Below are 15,402 nucleotides of genomic sequence, written 5' to 3'. Positions count from 1 at the left end.
GGCTGATGGCTGCCAGTACAGTGGTGGTGGTGGGAGCCTCTCCTGCCTCCTCAGCAGTGCTAAGGATGTCCGACTGCAGCTTAGGCCTGCTCCCTGCTGGCAAGTAGACATCCCCCAAGGGCTCCCGGGCTGCCAGAGGGATGTCTGATTGCCAGCTTAGGCCCAATCCCCTGGGGAGCGGACCTAAACCACCAAGTGGTCATCCCCTGAGGGGTCCCAGACTGCGAGAGGGCACAGGCTGGCCCGAGTGCACAAATTTTTGTGCACTGGGCCTCTAGTCTCTATATATAAAAGCCTAAGCGACTGTTCGACTGTTCGACTGTTAGCTATGATGCTTCCACCAGGGGGAAGACGCTCAACGCACAGGCATGGAAACATGGAACAGACTGATGAATCTCAGAAGGAAGTGGGGAGGGGGGTGGGTGGGAAGAGATTAACCAAAGATCTTATATGCATACTAGAAGCTCAGTGCACAGATCCATGCACTAGTGTGGCCCCTTGGCCTGGCCTGCTGGGATTAGGCTGAAACCGGCAGTCCGACATCCCCTGAGGGGTCCCGGACTGCAAGAAGGTGCCAGGCCGAGGACACCATTGATGCACAAATCCATGCACTGGGCCTCTAGTAACCCTATAAAACAGACTAAGGTGCCTCACAAGCAGCCCCAGAGTGTCTTCATCAGCTCAAAGTCTATCACATTGTATCAACTTCTGTACATTGGAATTATACCTGCTGCCTGATCTTTAGAATGATGAGTTCCCCACATATAGTTCATGCTTGATTTTGTAGGGCATAAATATTATAATATTTTAAGAGTTGCTATCATTTGAGTACTTGCCCTATGTCAAGGAAGGTTCTAATTACCTCACACATGTTAACTCATTTCATTCTCAATAATTTTATGAAACAAATATGTTCCCCACTTTACAGATGAAGAAACTGAAGCAAAGAGAGAGAGTTGCCCAAGGTAAATAGCTAAAAGTGGCCAAACTGAGTTTTACATGGAGACTGTCTGACTGTAGAGCCTTTGCTCTTCACAAGGTCTTACAGTGCTTTGGTGACTTGGTTACCCAGAGCTCCAGGAAAAGTTCAAGATCTAAAATGGTGATTATCCTCTTTAATCTCTGGGACTGTACAGTCTGTGCGTTCTCTCATGAAGAACCTATTAAACCAGGGGTGGGGAACCTTTTTTTTGCCAAGGGCCCTTTGCATATTTATAACATCATTTGCAGGCCATACAAAATTATCAACTTAAAAATTATCCTGTTATATTTGGTCCAACACTTAATTAACTTACCCCTAATGCCTTGGCAGGGCCAGACCAAATGATTTTGAGGGCCTTATAAGCCCCGGGCCAGACATTCCCCAACCCTGTATTGAAGGGTGAATAAGAACTTTATTATTTTGCAGTTGAAGAGGAAACTTTATAAACATATTGCTCATTCCTTTTGTGCAGCAGAGAAAAGGCATACAGGCATACAGGTAGTGAAGATGGCATAGAGAGGGTCGTATGTGACAATTGCTCATTTCCCACTCTCATTTCCCAACTGGGTACAAAAAGATCCTTTTGAATCCCTAAGTATGTAAATAGTTAATTTCTTTCCTTTCTTTCTCTTTCTCTTCCTCTCTCTCCACCCCCCCTCTTTCTTCCTTCCTTTCTTTTTGAAAACAAAACAATTGCATTACTTCAAGCAAATAAGTAATGCCACATCCAATCTAGCCTCGCCTTCACCCACATTGCCTTCACTCTCATTCTTTTTTTCTGACCTGGGTTTAATATTCCTGTTCCTTCCTAGTCCACCTCGTTACACACTTTTCCACGACCACTCCATTCCCTACAGGTTCCAGTTCATACCTCTTCTGAGCTTCTACCAGAATATACAAACTACAAAAGTCTCCACCTCTGCCATTACCACTTCATGTGTTTCTTTTTTTTTCTTTTCTCCATCAAACCAGTTGTAAACACCTTAAAAACATAGATTGTTTTTTCTCTCTCTCTTTTTTTTTTTGTATATAGGGCTGGCCACTACATGGAACTACATAAGCTCCACAATCATAGCTATGTTTCTGGCCCACAGGTTGCATCTTTCCTCAAGAGACATACTTTTTTGAGAATCTGAGGGGAAAAATTATTCTACATTAAAAATTATTTATTAATTTTAGAGAGAGAGAAATAATCGATTTGTTGTTTCACTTATTTATGCATTTATTGGTTGATTGTTGTATGTGTGCTGACTGGAACCGAACCCACAACCTTCGTGTATAGGGATGACGCTCTAACCAACTGAGAAACCTGGCCAGGGCCCTATTTCGACATTTTTTTAAAGTTTCCCACAATTAAATTAAACCTCATTCAAAGATGACATTACCCCCTTGAGAGGCATGGACTTCAAATTAATATCTCCTGCCTTAGGCTATATTCAATTAAGAAGCCTAAACTTATAAGCTTGCAAATTAAAATAAAAACAAACGATTTTTGCAGTATTTATCACCACACTAAGATGATTTGGGGTGAGAGGGAAATTTTAGAAGTATAATCTGGTCTGGTTAAGATGATATTTACAGAGTACAAGCACACATTCTTTCACTATACTACATCATACAGTTGTATATCTCAGGGTCTAACCTGAGAGAATGATGAGTATATATAATAAAATATATGCATTACTACTTTCCCTTCCTGAGAAACATATACACCATCCTATTTTAGGTATTCAGTTCATCACAATGATTGCTTATATCTGGACATTGTTTTATGCCATAGACTCTAACCTTTTCCAAGTTATATTTGGAGGGCATTGTTGAAAAAATGAAAAAGGAAACCACAAGAACCTGAAATTGCCAGCATGATATGTGGATACCACAGCTTATAAAATATATGCTGTGATATGTTTAAACAGGTCTCTGTGACACAGCTTTCATTTAGACCCTTCTGCTCAGTGTTCTGCCATCAGCCTTAGCCAAATATGGTTTATTGTAGACATTCTGGCCTCTCAGAGGGATATGGAAAAATCTTGCTTTAAGACAAGTAACTCTGCCATAAGGAAAATACATCCCTGGAAAATGCTGCTATAAATAAGGATGTTCTTTTGGTCATGTCCTTTGAATCATGCTCTACTTTTCTCACATCTTATATTTTATCTTGTAGGAACAGAAATAAAGTAATGGTAGTTAACATATAGCTTTGAAACAAAATAACCCATACGTGTGAACACATATTAGCTATGTAAGCTTTGAGTCATCCATCCATCATCCATCCATCCCGCCATCCATCCAACCATATAAAGATCTGCTAAATTCTCTATTCTGTAGCATTCTCATAATCAGGCTGCTAATGATAAAATACTGATGTAAAGAGATTGCTGTTTTGAAAATTCCAACATACTGGGAGAAATATACAACAAAATATACAACAAAACAAGCACTGCAATATATTGCAAAATGTAAAAAATATGCTGAAGTGAAATGTATTGTGATGTGACTGCTAAGCTTTAGTCTTCTTATCTTTGAAATGGGGATGTTACCTCACAGAGTTGTTTTGAAGATTAAGTAAGGTAACACTTGAATCACATTTTCTATGTAACATACATTATGTTAACAGTTCATTAAATGGTAGCAATTGCTATTGTAGTTGTAGCAGTCAAAACAACCTTAAAAGAACTCTCAGCAGTTGTAATATATTATAATCCTTCCTTTCAGTTTTCACCGCTCTGTATTATTTTAGGCCATCATTATCTCATATTGTTGCTAGCCTTCACAAATCCATTCATTCTCTTCTTTCCCCATACAGCCTGGCCTGTTTCTACCAGGCTAATCTGCAAATATTTTTGTCTTATCACCTTCCTTTTCATACATTTGCAACGGCCCTTCTTTTGCCTATAATCCTAAGGCCAAACTCCTCTTTCTGATGTTCAAGGCCCAATATTTTGGGCCCCACCTCACCTACTCAAACCTCCATTTACATTTTTTTCTACTCTATCTGGCCCAACTCTTCACTTTTGCTTTTGCAATTCTTGCCTAGAACATTCCCAGCATACCCCTTTTACCTTCAAAGTCCCATATATTCTTTAAGACCCAGCTGAAATGTCACAACCTACCTAAACCCTGGCCAGACTAATCCCGCTTGATAGTTAACCCGTTGTACGCCATAAGCGTCTACAGAGGCAAGTGGACCTTCCCCACACACCACGCGAGTCTATAGCCGCAAACCCCGCTATCAACTCTGGTCGCCCAGTTTTTAAAATCAGACTTGTTAGTGACATCTCTGGGTTTGTAAAGAAAATTATGGCAACTAAATTCATACATATCCCAGCGCATATGGAAGAAATGGGGATGGTTTCCGTTTGGGACACGTGGCAGTTAACTGGTTAAGAGTCTACTGAGCTCTAGGCACTAAAGCTAATACTGCTATAGTTAAGGATCATAGACCCTGTTTTACAAGACAGGAAACACAGCATGAAATCCATTCTACAAAATGTGATCCTATCTCTGACTCCTAAATCCAGTTTTATAGCTGTGCAAGACTATGCTGATAATGATCTCTTTTTGCAGTGAATATATATATTTCTGTCTCTAGTATAAGCTATAACACATTCCTTACTGTTCCATGCCTAAAATCAGCAGTTAATAAATATTTAATAATTTGTTATTTATTTTATAAACTTACTGTGTTACATTGATTTTTATAAAGATGCTCCTTATATAAATAATTTGCTTATATTGACATGTAAATAATAAATCATATTTTAATTGATTTAATTATATAACAAAACTTTTACATTAAATGAAACTATTAGATATAAAAGTATTCATTTTTTAAATGCCAGGACTAGCATTTCTTGGATTTTTATTCTAGGGCTAACATTTTTCAAGGTCATAATTTTTTAATTAAGCAGAACACAATTTGGTACATGAAAGTCAAATTTGCTACCATTTTTACTGCACAGGGTTTAAAAATGTTCCTTTTTAGAGGTAAGGGGCCAAAGCTCAATGTGTGAACATAATGCAAATGATGATGAAATAGCAAATGCCTTGTAAACATAGCCACAGAAGGATGAAACTCGAAGGCTGTGCATTTCTATACTGAATTCATTCAGATTTGGAGAAAATAGCTACCCAATCAGTTTCACTTTTACACCTGTCATCGCACTTACTTTAATGGACATTTACTTTTATCCCCAGCAATTATTTGTCATGTCACGCTTTAGTATTAAAAGCGGTTTTCAGTATTAGTCAGTGTAGCCTAAAAGAGCCACCGAAGGGAAAAGAAAACAGTTCCCACCCACATCTGTGCTTTGCTTTGTAGCCTCCATTTGTTCTTGCCCCTCCTCCTTTCTTTATAATGCCATTGAAAGGCAGTATATAGCCCATTGTTAATTCCATTCTACTCATCAATTAAATCCTTAAACCCTCTTGGCTCATTATCTGAAGAGTCAGTTCCAGTATGTTAGGTTTACTCTGACTACGTAATTTAGCAGATTTCTACCTTTGGCTAAGCAATGTTAGGAGTTACTATACATTTTTTTTTATCACCAAAATTGTGAAAACAGGAATAATTACTTAAAAAGAAATGTTAGTAGCTCATTCTAAAAGAGAATGCGATGACAAGCGTGCTGGATGTTAAGCGAACAGTGCCCAACCATGAGCATTTTATATCATAAACAATTTAACTTGCGTGTCAAGTATCCAGCCAACATGATCAGCACCATGGCCTGATGTGAAGCTTTGCTGGAGGCGAATGAGTGCCCTTGATCTACACTTGCACAGATTTTCTGCTCTCCTATGAGTAGGAGTAGTTGTCAATAAATGCGAAGCCAATAAATGACAAATATTCCTGAAGCTTCAGGTATGATCATCAGCTCACCCTCACTGCACTTGAGGAAGAAAGTAAATTCCACCAACAATGCCAAGAAGACCTCAGATCGCCTGATGAGATTTCTACTGGCGCTCCAGGCTCAGGTTTGTTTTACTGGTGAAACTAAACCTGAAAGCCAGTAAGTAGCAAAGCAAAATGTCCGGGCCCTAGAGCTAAAGCATCAAGATTTTTTTTCTTTTGTTACTTGCAACCTGCAAACAGCTCTGCCGTGTCCCTCCTGAGTGGCATTTGTACCTCTAGAGCAGTGGTTCTCAACCTTCTAGCCCTTTAAATACAGTTCCTCATGTTGTGACCCAACCATAAAATTATTTTTGTTGCTACTTCATAACTGTAATGTTGCTACTGTTATGAATCGTAATGTAAATATCTGATATGCAGGATGGTCTTAGGCGACCCCTGTGAAAGGGTGGTTTGACCGCCAAAGGGGTCGCGACCCACAGGTTGAGAACTGCTGCTCTAGAGAGAAAGAGTAGGCAGCTGTCAAGGGCTCCACTGTGCCCTCACCTAGACCTTTCTTACTTTTATCACCTCCCAAGTGTTGACAGAGCCGCTCAAGCCACGAGGCAGACATTTGAGGTAATGGAATTCTGTGCACATCTCTGGAAGTCTCTGATAAAAACTATGCTTCTTTGTTGAATGTGAAGAATAATTTTTTTTTCCTGATTTCTGGGAATGGCTCACAGGACACAGACTTATGGGTCTACTAGAATATGTCACCAGGCGTCATCAGAATGTCTATGCCTGAGTTTGGTTTTGTAACATTTCTTAGAGGGGCAAAGTGATTATCACAGCAGTTTCCAATCATCAATTTTCTTACCAGTCAATGTCCAGGCACCTTATTAAATGTGAACGCTTGAGGGGAGATACAAGGTGTTGTTTAATACCTTAGATCAGGTTCTTAAAGTGTATTCCCCCACCCTGACCCCAACCAGCAACATCGGCATCACCTGAGAAATGGTCAGAAATACCAATTCTCAGGACAGCAATCTCCCCATTTTACCCAAAAAGGAACAGAAGTTCAAACAAGGTAAATGTAAAAGTGGAACTTCTTACTACAGAAGATGTTTTAAACTAGGTCCTGAGGACTGCACTGTGCTGTGGCACAGAGGCAGCGAACAGCATGTAATGTTCGGGGGATGGTACTGAACATGATGAAGTTGAAACTCTTAGGTTAAGGGGGGTGCGGTGGGGGGGCTGGGATGGAGGCCAGAAACAAGCGTTTGTTTTCCCTCCCCACCCTCCAGAGGCAGGGAAAAGCCCTTGAAGAATTTATGCATGGATAACTCCAGCAAATAGAGAAAGTGAACTCTGAAAGCAGTTGACATGTGTCTCCATTCTATTCTGCTTCTATTCCTTAAGCTGTTGACCCCTCTGACTAAACTCTGCACTCTTGCCCCTAAAGGCATGGGTCTTAACTTGTACTGCTAATACTGCAACCTGAATCCAGGGCCCTCCCTAAACCCAGAGGAGCCCCTCAGGTCTATCGCTATCTTGGAATAGGCCTGCAAGATTGAATACCATGAAATTAGTGATCTCATTGATTGGGAAGAAGGAAATGACAGAATGAAGACTCCACAGGAACATGTGACGGCTACAGTGATTGAACGGAACATGTCATGAATGCTATTATCCTGGGGTTTTGCTGACTACATCTCCCAGTGGTCTTTTCATGCAGCAACAAAACATTTTTTACCGTTTTATAGCTCACATGACAGAGATTTAAATCTTGACCACATCTGGACAATGCAAGACCAGAAAATTCTTTCTTTCTTTTTTCTTCTTCTTCTTTATTTTATTTGATTTTTTTTTACAATATACAAAATAAATCTCAGAAAATCATTTCAAATTAGACTGTGAACACATACACTTTTTAAGGTACATGTTCAGCTAAAAAAAAAAAATCTGAAGGCTTTTACTCTCTGCACTCCCCAGGCTATTTAATTTACCCTGTGTAATTATTTGTAATAATTACAAGGTAAGGCAGTAGCCTTGCCAGTCACAAGTTCTGGGATCAAAGGACAGCATGTGAATGCTGATTTCATCATTTATGAACAATGTCCCCTTGAGTAATTTATTCAACCTTTATATTCTGCTATTACATCATCATTTGTAAACGTGACTAAAAAGAGTACCTTCCCAGAGATGGCCCCAGAAACCATATTTTCATGACATGTCTACTTGAACTTGAAATGGTGCTTGTGGCTCATGAAAACATGCAAAAAATTTGGCATAAAATGAAACTAGTTTTAGGAAACTCACCTGATCTCCTTCTTCTACCTCGCAGAGTTTCTCCTCCGTTGCAGGATTAAAGACAGGAAATTTCTTGCCACTCACTGAATTATGCCACTCATTGTTTATGAAGATCTGTAGAGAGGAAGAGAAAATAGACAAACAGGCATTTAAATATGCAGCTAGTTTGATTTTTTAAAATTAAATATATTTTTTATTGATTTCAGAGAAGGGAGAGGGAGAGAGAGAAATATCAATGATGACAGAGAATCACTAATCAGCTGCCTCCTGTATGGGTCCCCCTGAGAGGATCGAGCCCACAACCAGGCATGTGCCCTGACCAGAATCCAACCATGACCTCCTGGTCCATAGGTCGATGTTCAACCACTGAGCCACACCAGCTGGGCTTAACTTCCGTATTCTTGAATAAATAATTTAAAACTGAATTAAAGAACCTACAAGCGAATAACTACACATTACTGAGGCCTATAATATTCTGTACATGGGTGCACTATGATATTTGTGCACCCATGTAAAATAAACAAGGGGAAGGAGAAGCCTTATTTGCTTGTTGACCTCAATATAATTATTCATATGACAAACAGCATCAATCTATGTATTTGGAGGCGTTCAAAAGAATTGTAGTGCTAGCCCTGGAATTGACAAGAAAATGATGTAAGCACAAATACATAAAGGGGATGGGGATGAAAAGCAGTTCAGATGAACAGACTAGCTGTGCAAAGACACCTATCTGGAGGTACAGGAAAGATAGATGTATGGGGAAAATTCTTGTTTCTCCGGTAGGGATATGGAACACAGATGAGGACCATGAAATTCCTATTGTCCTTCATGAAGAATAAAAGACACTGGCATCTTATTTCAACGTGAAGCAAAATAAATTGAGATTAAAATACTGACTTGCCCAACGTCTTTTAGAATGAATCAGCATTCTAGCTATCAGACACACATTTTATAGAATCCTGTAATTACTCTTAAAGAGTATTTTCTTTTATGCATCTCTAGCCCTTACCTTTGTATTTTTTTCCCAAGGGATGGCTGGGAAAGACCTTAATCAAAGTTTCCCAAATTCAGCTCACAGTCATCTCTAGCTTTATGCTGCTCTTAACTCAAATTTAAGCTCCAAAATGTGCTCAAGTACATTCATATTCATTCATATATTCTCTCTCTCTCTCTCTCTCTCTCTCTCTCTCTCTCATATTTTCCCTCTCCTGTTAATGACAAACACAATTCGTAATCATCCTTTTGGATGACTTTGTTCTATACTATCATAAAGATACTTACCTTGTTCTCCCTACCCCCCCCCCACTTCTGCCTAACTGAAATTTAATTTAATTTTCACCCAGTTATCATCATCTTCTGAAATCAGCCTAGTTCAGATTTTGTCCCCTCCTCAGAACATTTAGGTGGTTCTTGTTCACAAATTCCTTAGCATGATAATAAGGTGGCTTATGACCTCACTTTTCCAACCCTTTGTCCTGTTACTTCCTCAGTTTATCTTTGTTTCAGCCTCATTTTGCTGTCTCAAGTACCATGCCCTTAGGCTCCACACACCTTTTATGCATGCTGTTTCTCAGGTGGAGTTTTACTCTTCTCTTCTACTCATACCTCAACTTGTCCTTAAAATGTCATCAACTCATGAAGATTTTACTAGTTCCACTTGGATTTAACCTCTTTTTCCCCTCTAACATAGTGTTTTAGTATCCTATTAAATTACTTATTATGTTCTGCTTTGTGTTAAAGTTAGAATCTACATATCAGCTCACCTAATTCCAAACAAAAAAACTAAAGACATCATGGTACTTGCCTAGATTTTTTAGACAGTCTGCAAAATTTGCATCAAATTCATTCCTAAATTTTTAATTTTCCCTTACTTCTACCCTAAAGATAATATGACCTCTTTAGACTTTATAGCTTTTAAACTAAGAGCACAAGTCTCACCCTGTCAGAAACATACCCAGAATTCCATCCTTCCACTGTATAATTTCATGAAAAAAACAAATAAAAACGAGATATAGAATTAATTATATTTTGTTGGTCCTGTGGTGTGAATACTTATAAAAACTTTAATATCATCTCTTGTGACCAAATTTAGATTTTTATTTTTGCAGCTTGAGCTCTTAAGCTACTTGCAGAGTATAACTTGGCCTTTTTGGGCTCTGAAACTGCCTGCAGTCAGATCCCAACCACCAACCCCAGGGCTCCCTCCAACCCCCCATGCCTCTACCGATTGTACTGTTTGATAAATTGTAGTCCTTGCTTCGTTGTTAAATAATACTCCCTGTACTGTAATTGTGTGATCAAAGAAAGCTCTTGCCTGGGCCAAAACTAGGACTTGATAAATGCTTAATCATATATTACCCATTGTTCTCACCTCACAACTTCACTTGCTAGATCACTGAGTCACTGAAAGTCCAGTTGCCCCCACCAATCAAAAAGCACATGATGGAAGTTTATGATCTTTTCCCCCAGCAACCCATCTCTTTGATCATCAGCTCCTTGCAACTTTTGCCTTTATAAACCCTGTCCTATCCCCTCCATTTTGGAACATTTTCTTGGTTCATACCAAGGGCTATGTTTCCCAGTTTGCAAATTGTTACCTGAATAAATTCTCTGTACCTTTCTTTAAAAAGATAATCTCCAGCCCTAGCCGGTTTGGCTCAGTAGATAGAGCACCAGCCTGTGGACTGAAGGGTCTTGAGTTTGATTCCGGTTAAGACACATGCCAGGCTTGTGGCCTCAATCCCCAGTAGGGGGCGTGCAGGAGGCAGCCAATCAATGATTCTCATCACTGATGTTTCTCTCTCTCCCTCTCCCTCCCTCTCTGAAATCAATTAAAATATATATATTGAAAAAATATATATATCTCCAGCCTGGCCAGTGTGGTACAGTGGTTGAGAATCATGGTTGGATTCCTGGTCAAGGCACATGCCTTGGTTGTGGCTCTATCCCCAGTAGGGGGCATGCAGGAGACAGCTGATCAATGATTCTCTCTCATCATTGATGTTTCTATCTCTCTCTTCCTCTCCCTTCCTCTCTGAAATCAATAAAAATATAAAAAATGCACTCTCTCTTTTAAAAAAGATATTTCCAGATTTTGGTTTTCAGATGAAACTGCAGCTTTTACTTGAGTCCCCCTTGGTCTGTGATAATTTGAAGTTTCAAGTTCTCAATAATACATCTCTTGATGTATTATAGCTTATTTTACTGTTGTATCTAAGCTATGTCTGAAAAACCCAGTTCAAATGAAAGTCAGTGAATGTTTTATAAATGAGAATTAACCTAAAATAAGAACACAAATTTATCTAGCAGCCTCAGGCAACTAATGAGACCAAAGATGACCCCAAATTACCAGCAACTGCTCTGCATTATTCAGTTTTAACCTTTTATATAGGAGGACACTGTGAGCTCAACTTTTGTTTGAATTTGTGTTTATATTCACATAATCCAAATGGTCACTTTTTTTTTTTCCTCCAGAAAAGTGTTTGTCAAGTACTGTTTATATTCACATAATCCAAATGGTCACTTTTTTTTTCTCCAGAAAAGTGTTTGTCAAGTACCGAGTAAACACCTGTCTCATTATTTGGAAGGTACGAGGGGAAAATGAGAGATGAGTGAGACATGACCCCTGCTCTCAGGGGGCTCATGATTTATGAAGAGAGTGCATTTATATCAAGATCAGCTGGTAAAGAATTGAAGGTTGTGCAATAAAATCACCAAAGCAGTGCTTTTTAGTTAATAAATTGCAGAGCAGAACTCTGGGAAGAGAGGGACGTGGGCTAGAAGAATGCATCCTTGAGGGGTAGGATTGGATTGGTGGAAAAAGAAAAACAATGAGCAGAGGGAGGGGATGTGCTGAGATATCTGTGACAGTGAGGAGATTAGCCTGGGACAGAGAGCTCCAGTGGAAACAAGTCGGAGATAAGTTCTGACAATGAAAACGAGGCCAGTTTGTGGAGGATTTTGATCTGCAAAGGGAGAATTTGGACTCTATTCTGGCTATAATAAAGGAGTGACAGGATCAAATAAGTGTTTTTAGGAAACCTGATTTTAATGTCCCCAAGTGGATTTAAAGTAGAGCAACCAGAGTCCTGATATTAGTTAAAATCATTTTAACATTCCAGGCTTGGGGACATGAGGCTTTAGAGTACCGTGACATAGCACTATAGTCTGAAAATTATGAGTTATATACATTCTCCCCCAAACAGAGGCCTTTCGGCACAACAACAGAACTCAGCACAAATAATGGCATGATCCGGTCGCTATAAAGATCAAGAATTGCATCATTCTTTTCCTTCCTCTGAGCTGTGGAGAATTAATTGGTAGGGTCTACCTTAATGATTTAGGGGGGGGGTGTAATTTTATTGGCTTTACATTTGACATTTGCTTCCATCTAACCGTGAGACCAAATTTTTTTTTTAAATAATCCTCCTTCCTCTGGTTTTATAAAATAGTTACAGTAGTCCCACTTACCTGCCGGGGATAAGAGGAAGCTTAAAACTGTGGAGAGTACCAAACCCTATATATACACTATGTTCTTTTCTATACATACATACATACCCATGATAAAGTTTTATTTATGTTAACCATAGTAAGAGATCAGCAACAACAACTAATAGAATAATTATACGAACATACTGTAATAAAACATATGTGAATGTGGTGTTATTAAGTAGAATAAGGGTTACTTGAATACAAGCACTGTGACACTGTAACAGTCGATCTGATAACCCAGTGGGGCCCCTAAGTGACTAACAGGTGGGTGAGCATTTACTAATGGGTGGGGAGTGTATACAGTGTGGAGACGCTGGACAAAGGGATGGTTTGGGATTGGGGTGGGACAGAGAAGGACTCAGAATGGCATGAAATTTAAAACTTATAAATTGTTTATTTCTGGAATTTTCCATTGAATATTTTTGGATGTGGTTGACAGAGGGTAACTGAAATTGCAAAAAGCAAAACCATGGATAAAAGAAAAATACTGTATATGGAAAAATGTAGGTTAATAAATATTTATTATAATGATTATGACACCTATTTAGGCCTGTTGAACTACACTCTCATTTCCCTCCCTTTGTTCATTTTCTATTTGTTATTTGCCTTTAGTAAGTTCAGAGGAGGTGGAATCAGGCTGTAAAAAGTAAAAGAAAAAAAAATTCTTGGGTCCTATTTAACCATTATATTAACCATGTTCTAATTATGAATTTTGGAATCAGGATATATGTGAATAATGTATATAGATCTATAGTAAACCTCAACTGAAAGTTCACAATATTGATTGGAAATTGTGTCTATGCATTTGTACTTCAAGTGCTTCTTATATGGGGAAAGAATCAATGACAATGTTGAGGCAACTTAAAAATTGATTTTACTCTTACATTTTTTATATGTCATATTTTAGGGGATGTATCATATGACATTAGATTTTCAAAAGTGGCTGTTTTCTGAATGTATTTTAGTGTCCAAATCATACTTTAAAAATATTTTCCAAGTAAAAAATTATTATCCTAATGTGTTTGATATAAAGCTACAATTCTAAATTAATAAGTCCTTTCTTCAAAGTATTTCTGCCTTAGATCAAACTAAATTTGACCAATAGGCAAAACAAAGCTCATTAGCCTTATAGGTTGAGATAAGATTTTGGAACATGTTAGCTTTAGGGTGAGAGAGCCCCTGACTCCCTCCAACAGATATTCAGGATGTCCTATATTCATAGTATCTCTGTTTCTTTTCATTGAGTTTATTGGGGTGACATTGATTAATAAAATCATATAGGTTTTAGGCATTCAATTCTATAATACATCATCTGTATATTGTACTGTATGTTCACCACCCAAGTCAAGTCCCCTTCTGTCACCATTTATCTCCCTTTTACCCTCTCCTACCTCCCTCTACCCCCTTTCCCTCTGATAATCACCAGGCTTTTATCTGGGTCTATGATCTTTATTTTTTTATTTTTTGCTTAACCCCTTCACTTTTCCAACCTAGCCCTGCAAGTCATATCATCTCCAAATGTGAGGGGCTGGAACCAAGCCAGTGGCTCTAGATATATAAGGGAAGTCAGTGCTTTCTTGGTGGCAGAGAGATTTCACAGATCACATATTAAATACCCAAAGTATTTCTTTTAAGAAATAACAAGGGTGAGAAAGGTGATGCGATTCCCCTTTTATGTCACCTGTGAAAATATCCAAACCTGAGAGCCCCAGTCACAGCGTGTGGAGTTGTTGTAAATGTACAGAAAGTGATGGGTTTTGTAAATGTGTAAACCTTTTCTCAGTTTAGGCACCAAACCCCTTCCCCTTCCCCCCAAAAATAACAAAACACAAAACTTTGGAAGAGGGGTAGAAAGAATGAGATGCAGGTTGAATAATCAGAGACTGAACAAAAGTCAGGTGGGGATGTTAAATATTTAAAAGAATCAAAGCTTCAAAGCTAGATCTCTGGCAACTACTTTCAATCCAAACCCTGAGGCAGCAAAGCAAAATGTTGAGACTCAGAGTAAAAAAAAATCTAAAAGGAAATTAAGGAGGAAATAACAGATGGGAGGAAAATATTTAACTGCAGTAAAAGGAATGAAAACAAAACAAGAAAGTGACCAAAACAGAAGTAGGAGAAATACAAATTTCCTTTGATTTCTGTTTTATATTATAGTCTGACTTCAGTGACATAAGTGTACACTCTTACTTTCTTGTTTGAAAAACATCTTCAGCCTTTTCAATGCAGAGGAATAGAAAAGCATTTCTGTTTTGAACCACATCTTCACCATGTCCCACAAATGACAAAAATCCCTGTCAACAATTTCTGTACATCGTATGTTCTCTGTATTAAAGAGGTAAAATAGAGAAGCACCAGCAAGTTCTGTACATATTTAATAGTTAGCAATATCAAGACCCAATAATACAATACTTACATATAAGCCTTCTTCCTGCTAAGGAAAATGCAAAATGTAGAGCCTAATTCAGTTGTTTGTTATTTCTATTTCTTCGACTTTTAAGAAAGTATTGGGAGAGTATTGCAAATAGTAAGATAATGGGACCTAGGGTGGGAAGTACTTGGTTCAGGCAAAGTTTCAAGATCTGTGATAACTGTGCAGATTCCCAGCAAACAAATTTCCTTTAGCAAGTCCAACATTACAATAAAGGCACCAGGTATATATATAATATAAAGAATTAAAATAGCAAAATTCAGTCTATGTAATCAATGCCTCTATTTGTGGGAGCTTTAAATATGCACATGCACACACACATGCTCTTTTCTAATTTGCTTATTAGTAGTGGATTTT

The 15,402-nt window shown here is 38.4% G+C and overlaps 1 protein-coding gene across 1 annotated transcript in view; it reads right to left on the bottom strand.

Moving 5' to 3' along the window:
• The window catches only part of ALDH1A1 (aldehyde dehydrogenase 1 family, member A1), a 48,201-nt gene that overhangs the window by 26,293 nt on the left and 6,506 nt on the right, over positions 1-15,402 (bottom strand). Inside the window, exon 2 of the mRNA XM_005868316.2 lies at positions 8,133-8,237. Coding sequence (XP_005868378.1) covers positions 8,133-8,237 — 105 coding nt within the window. The remainder of the gene's footprint in view (positions 1-8,132; positions 8,238-15,402) is intronic.

This window comes from Myotis brandtii, unplaced genomic scaffold (genome assembly GCF_000412655.1).
Source record: "Myotis brandtii unplaced genomic scaffold, ASM41265v1 scaffold266, whole genome shotgun sequence".
In the NCBI taxonomy this organism is placed as follows: Eukaryota; Metazoa; Chordata; class Mammalia; order Chiroptera; family Vespertilionidae; genus Myotis; species Myotis brandtii.
This window is presented reverse-complemented; position numbering and strand designations above follow the sequence as displayed.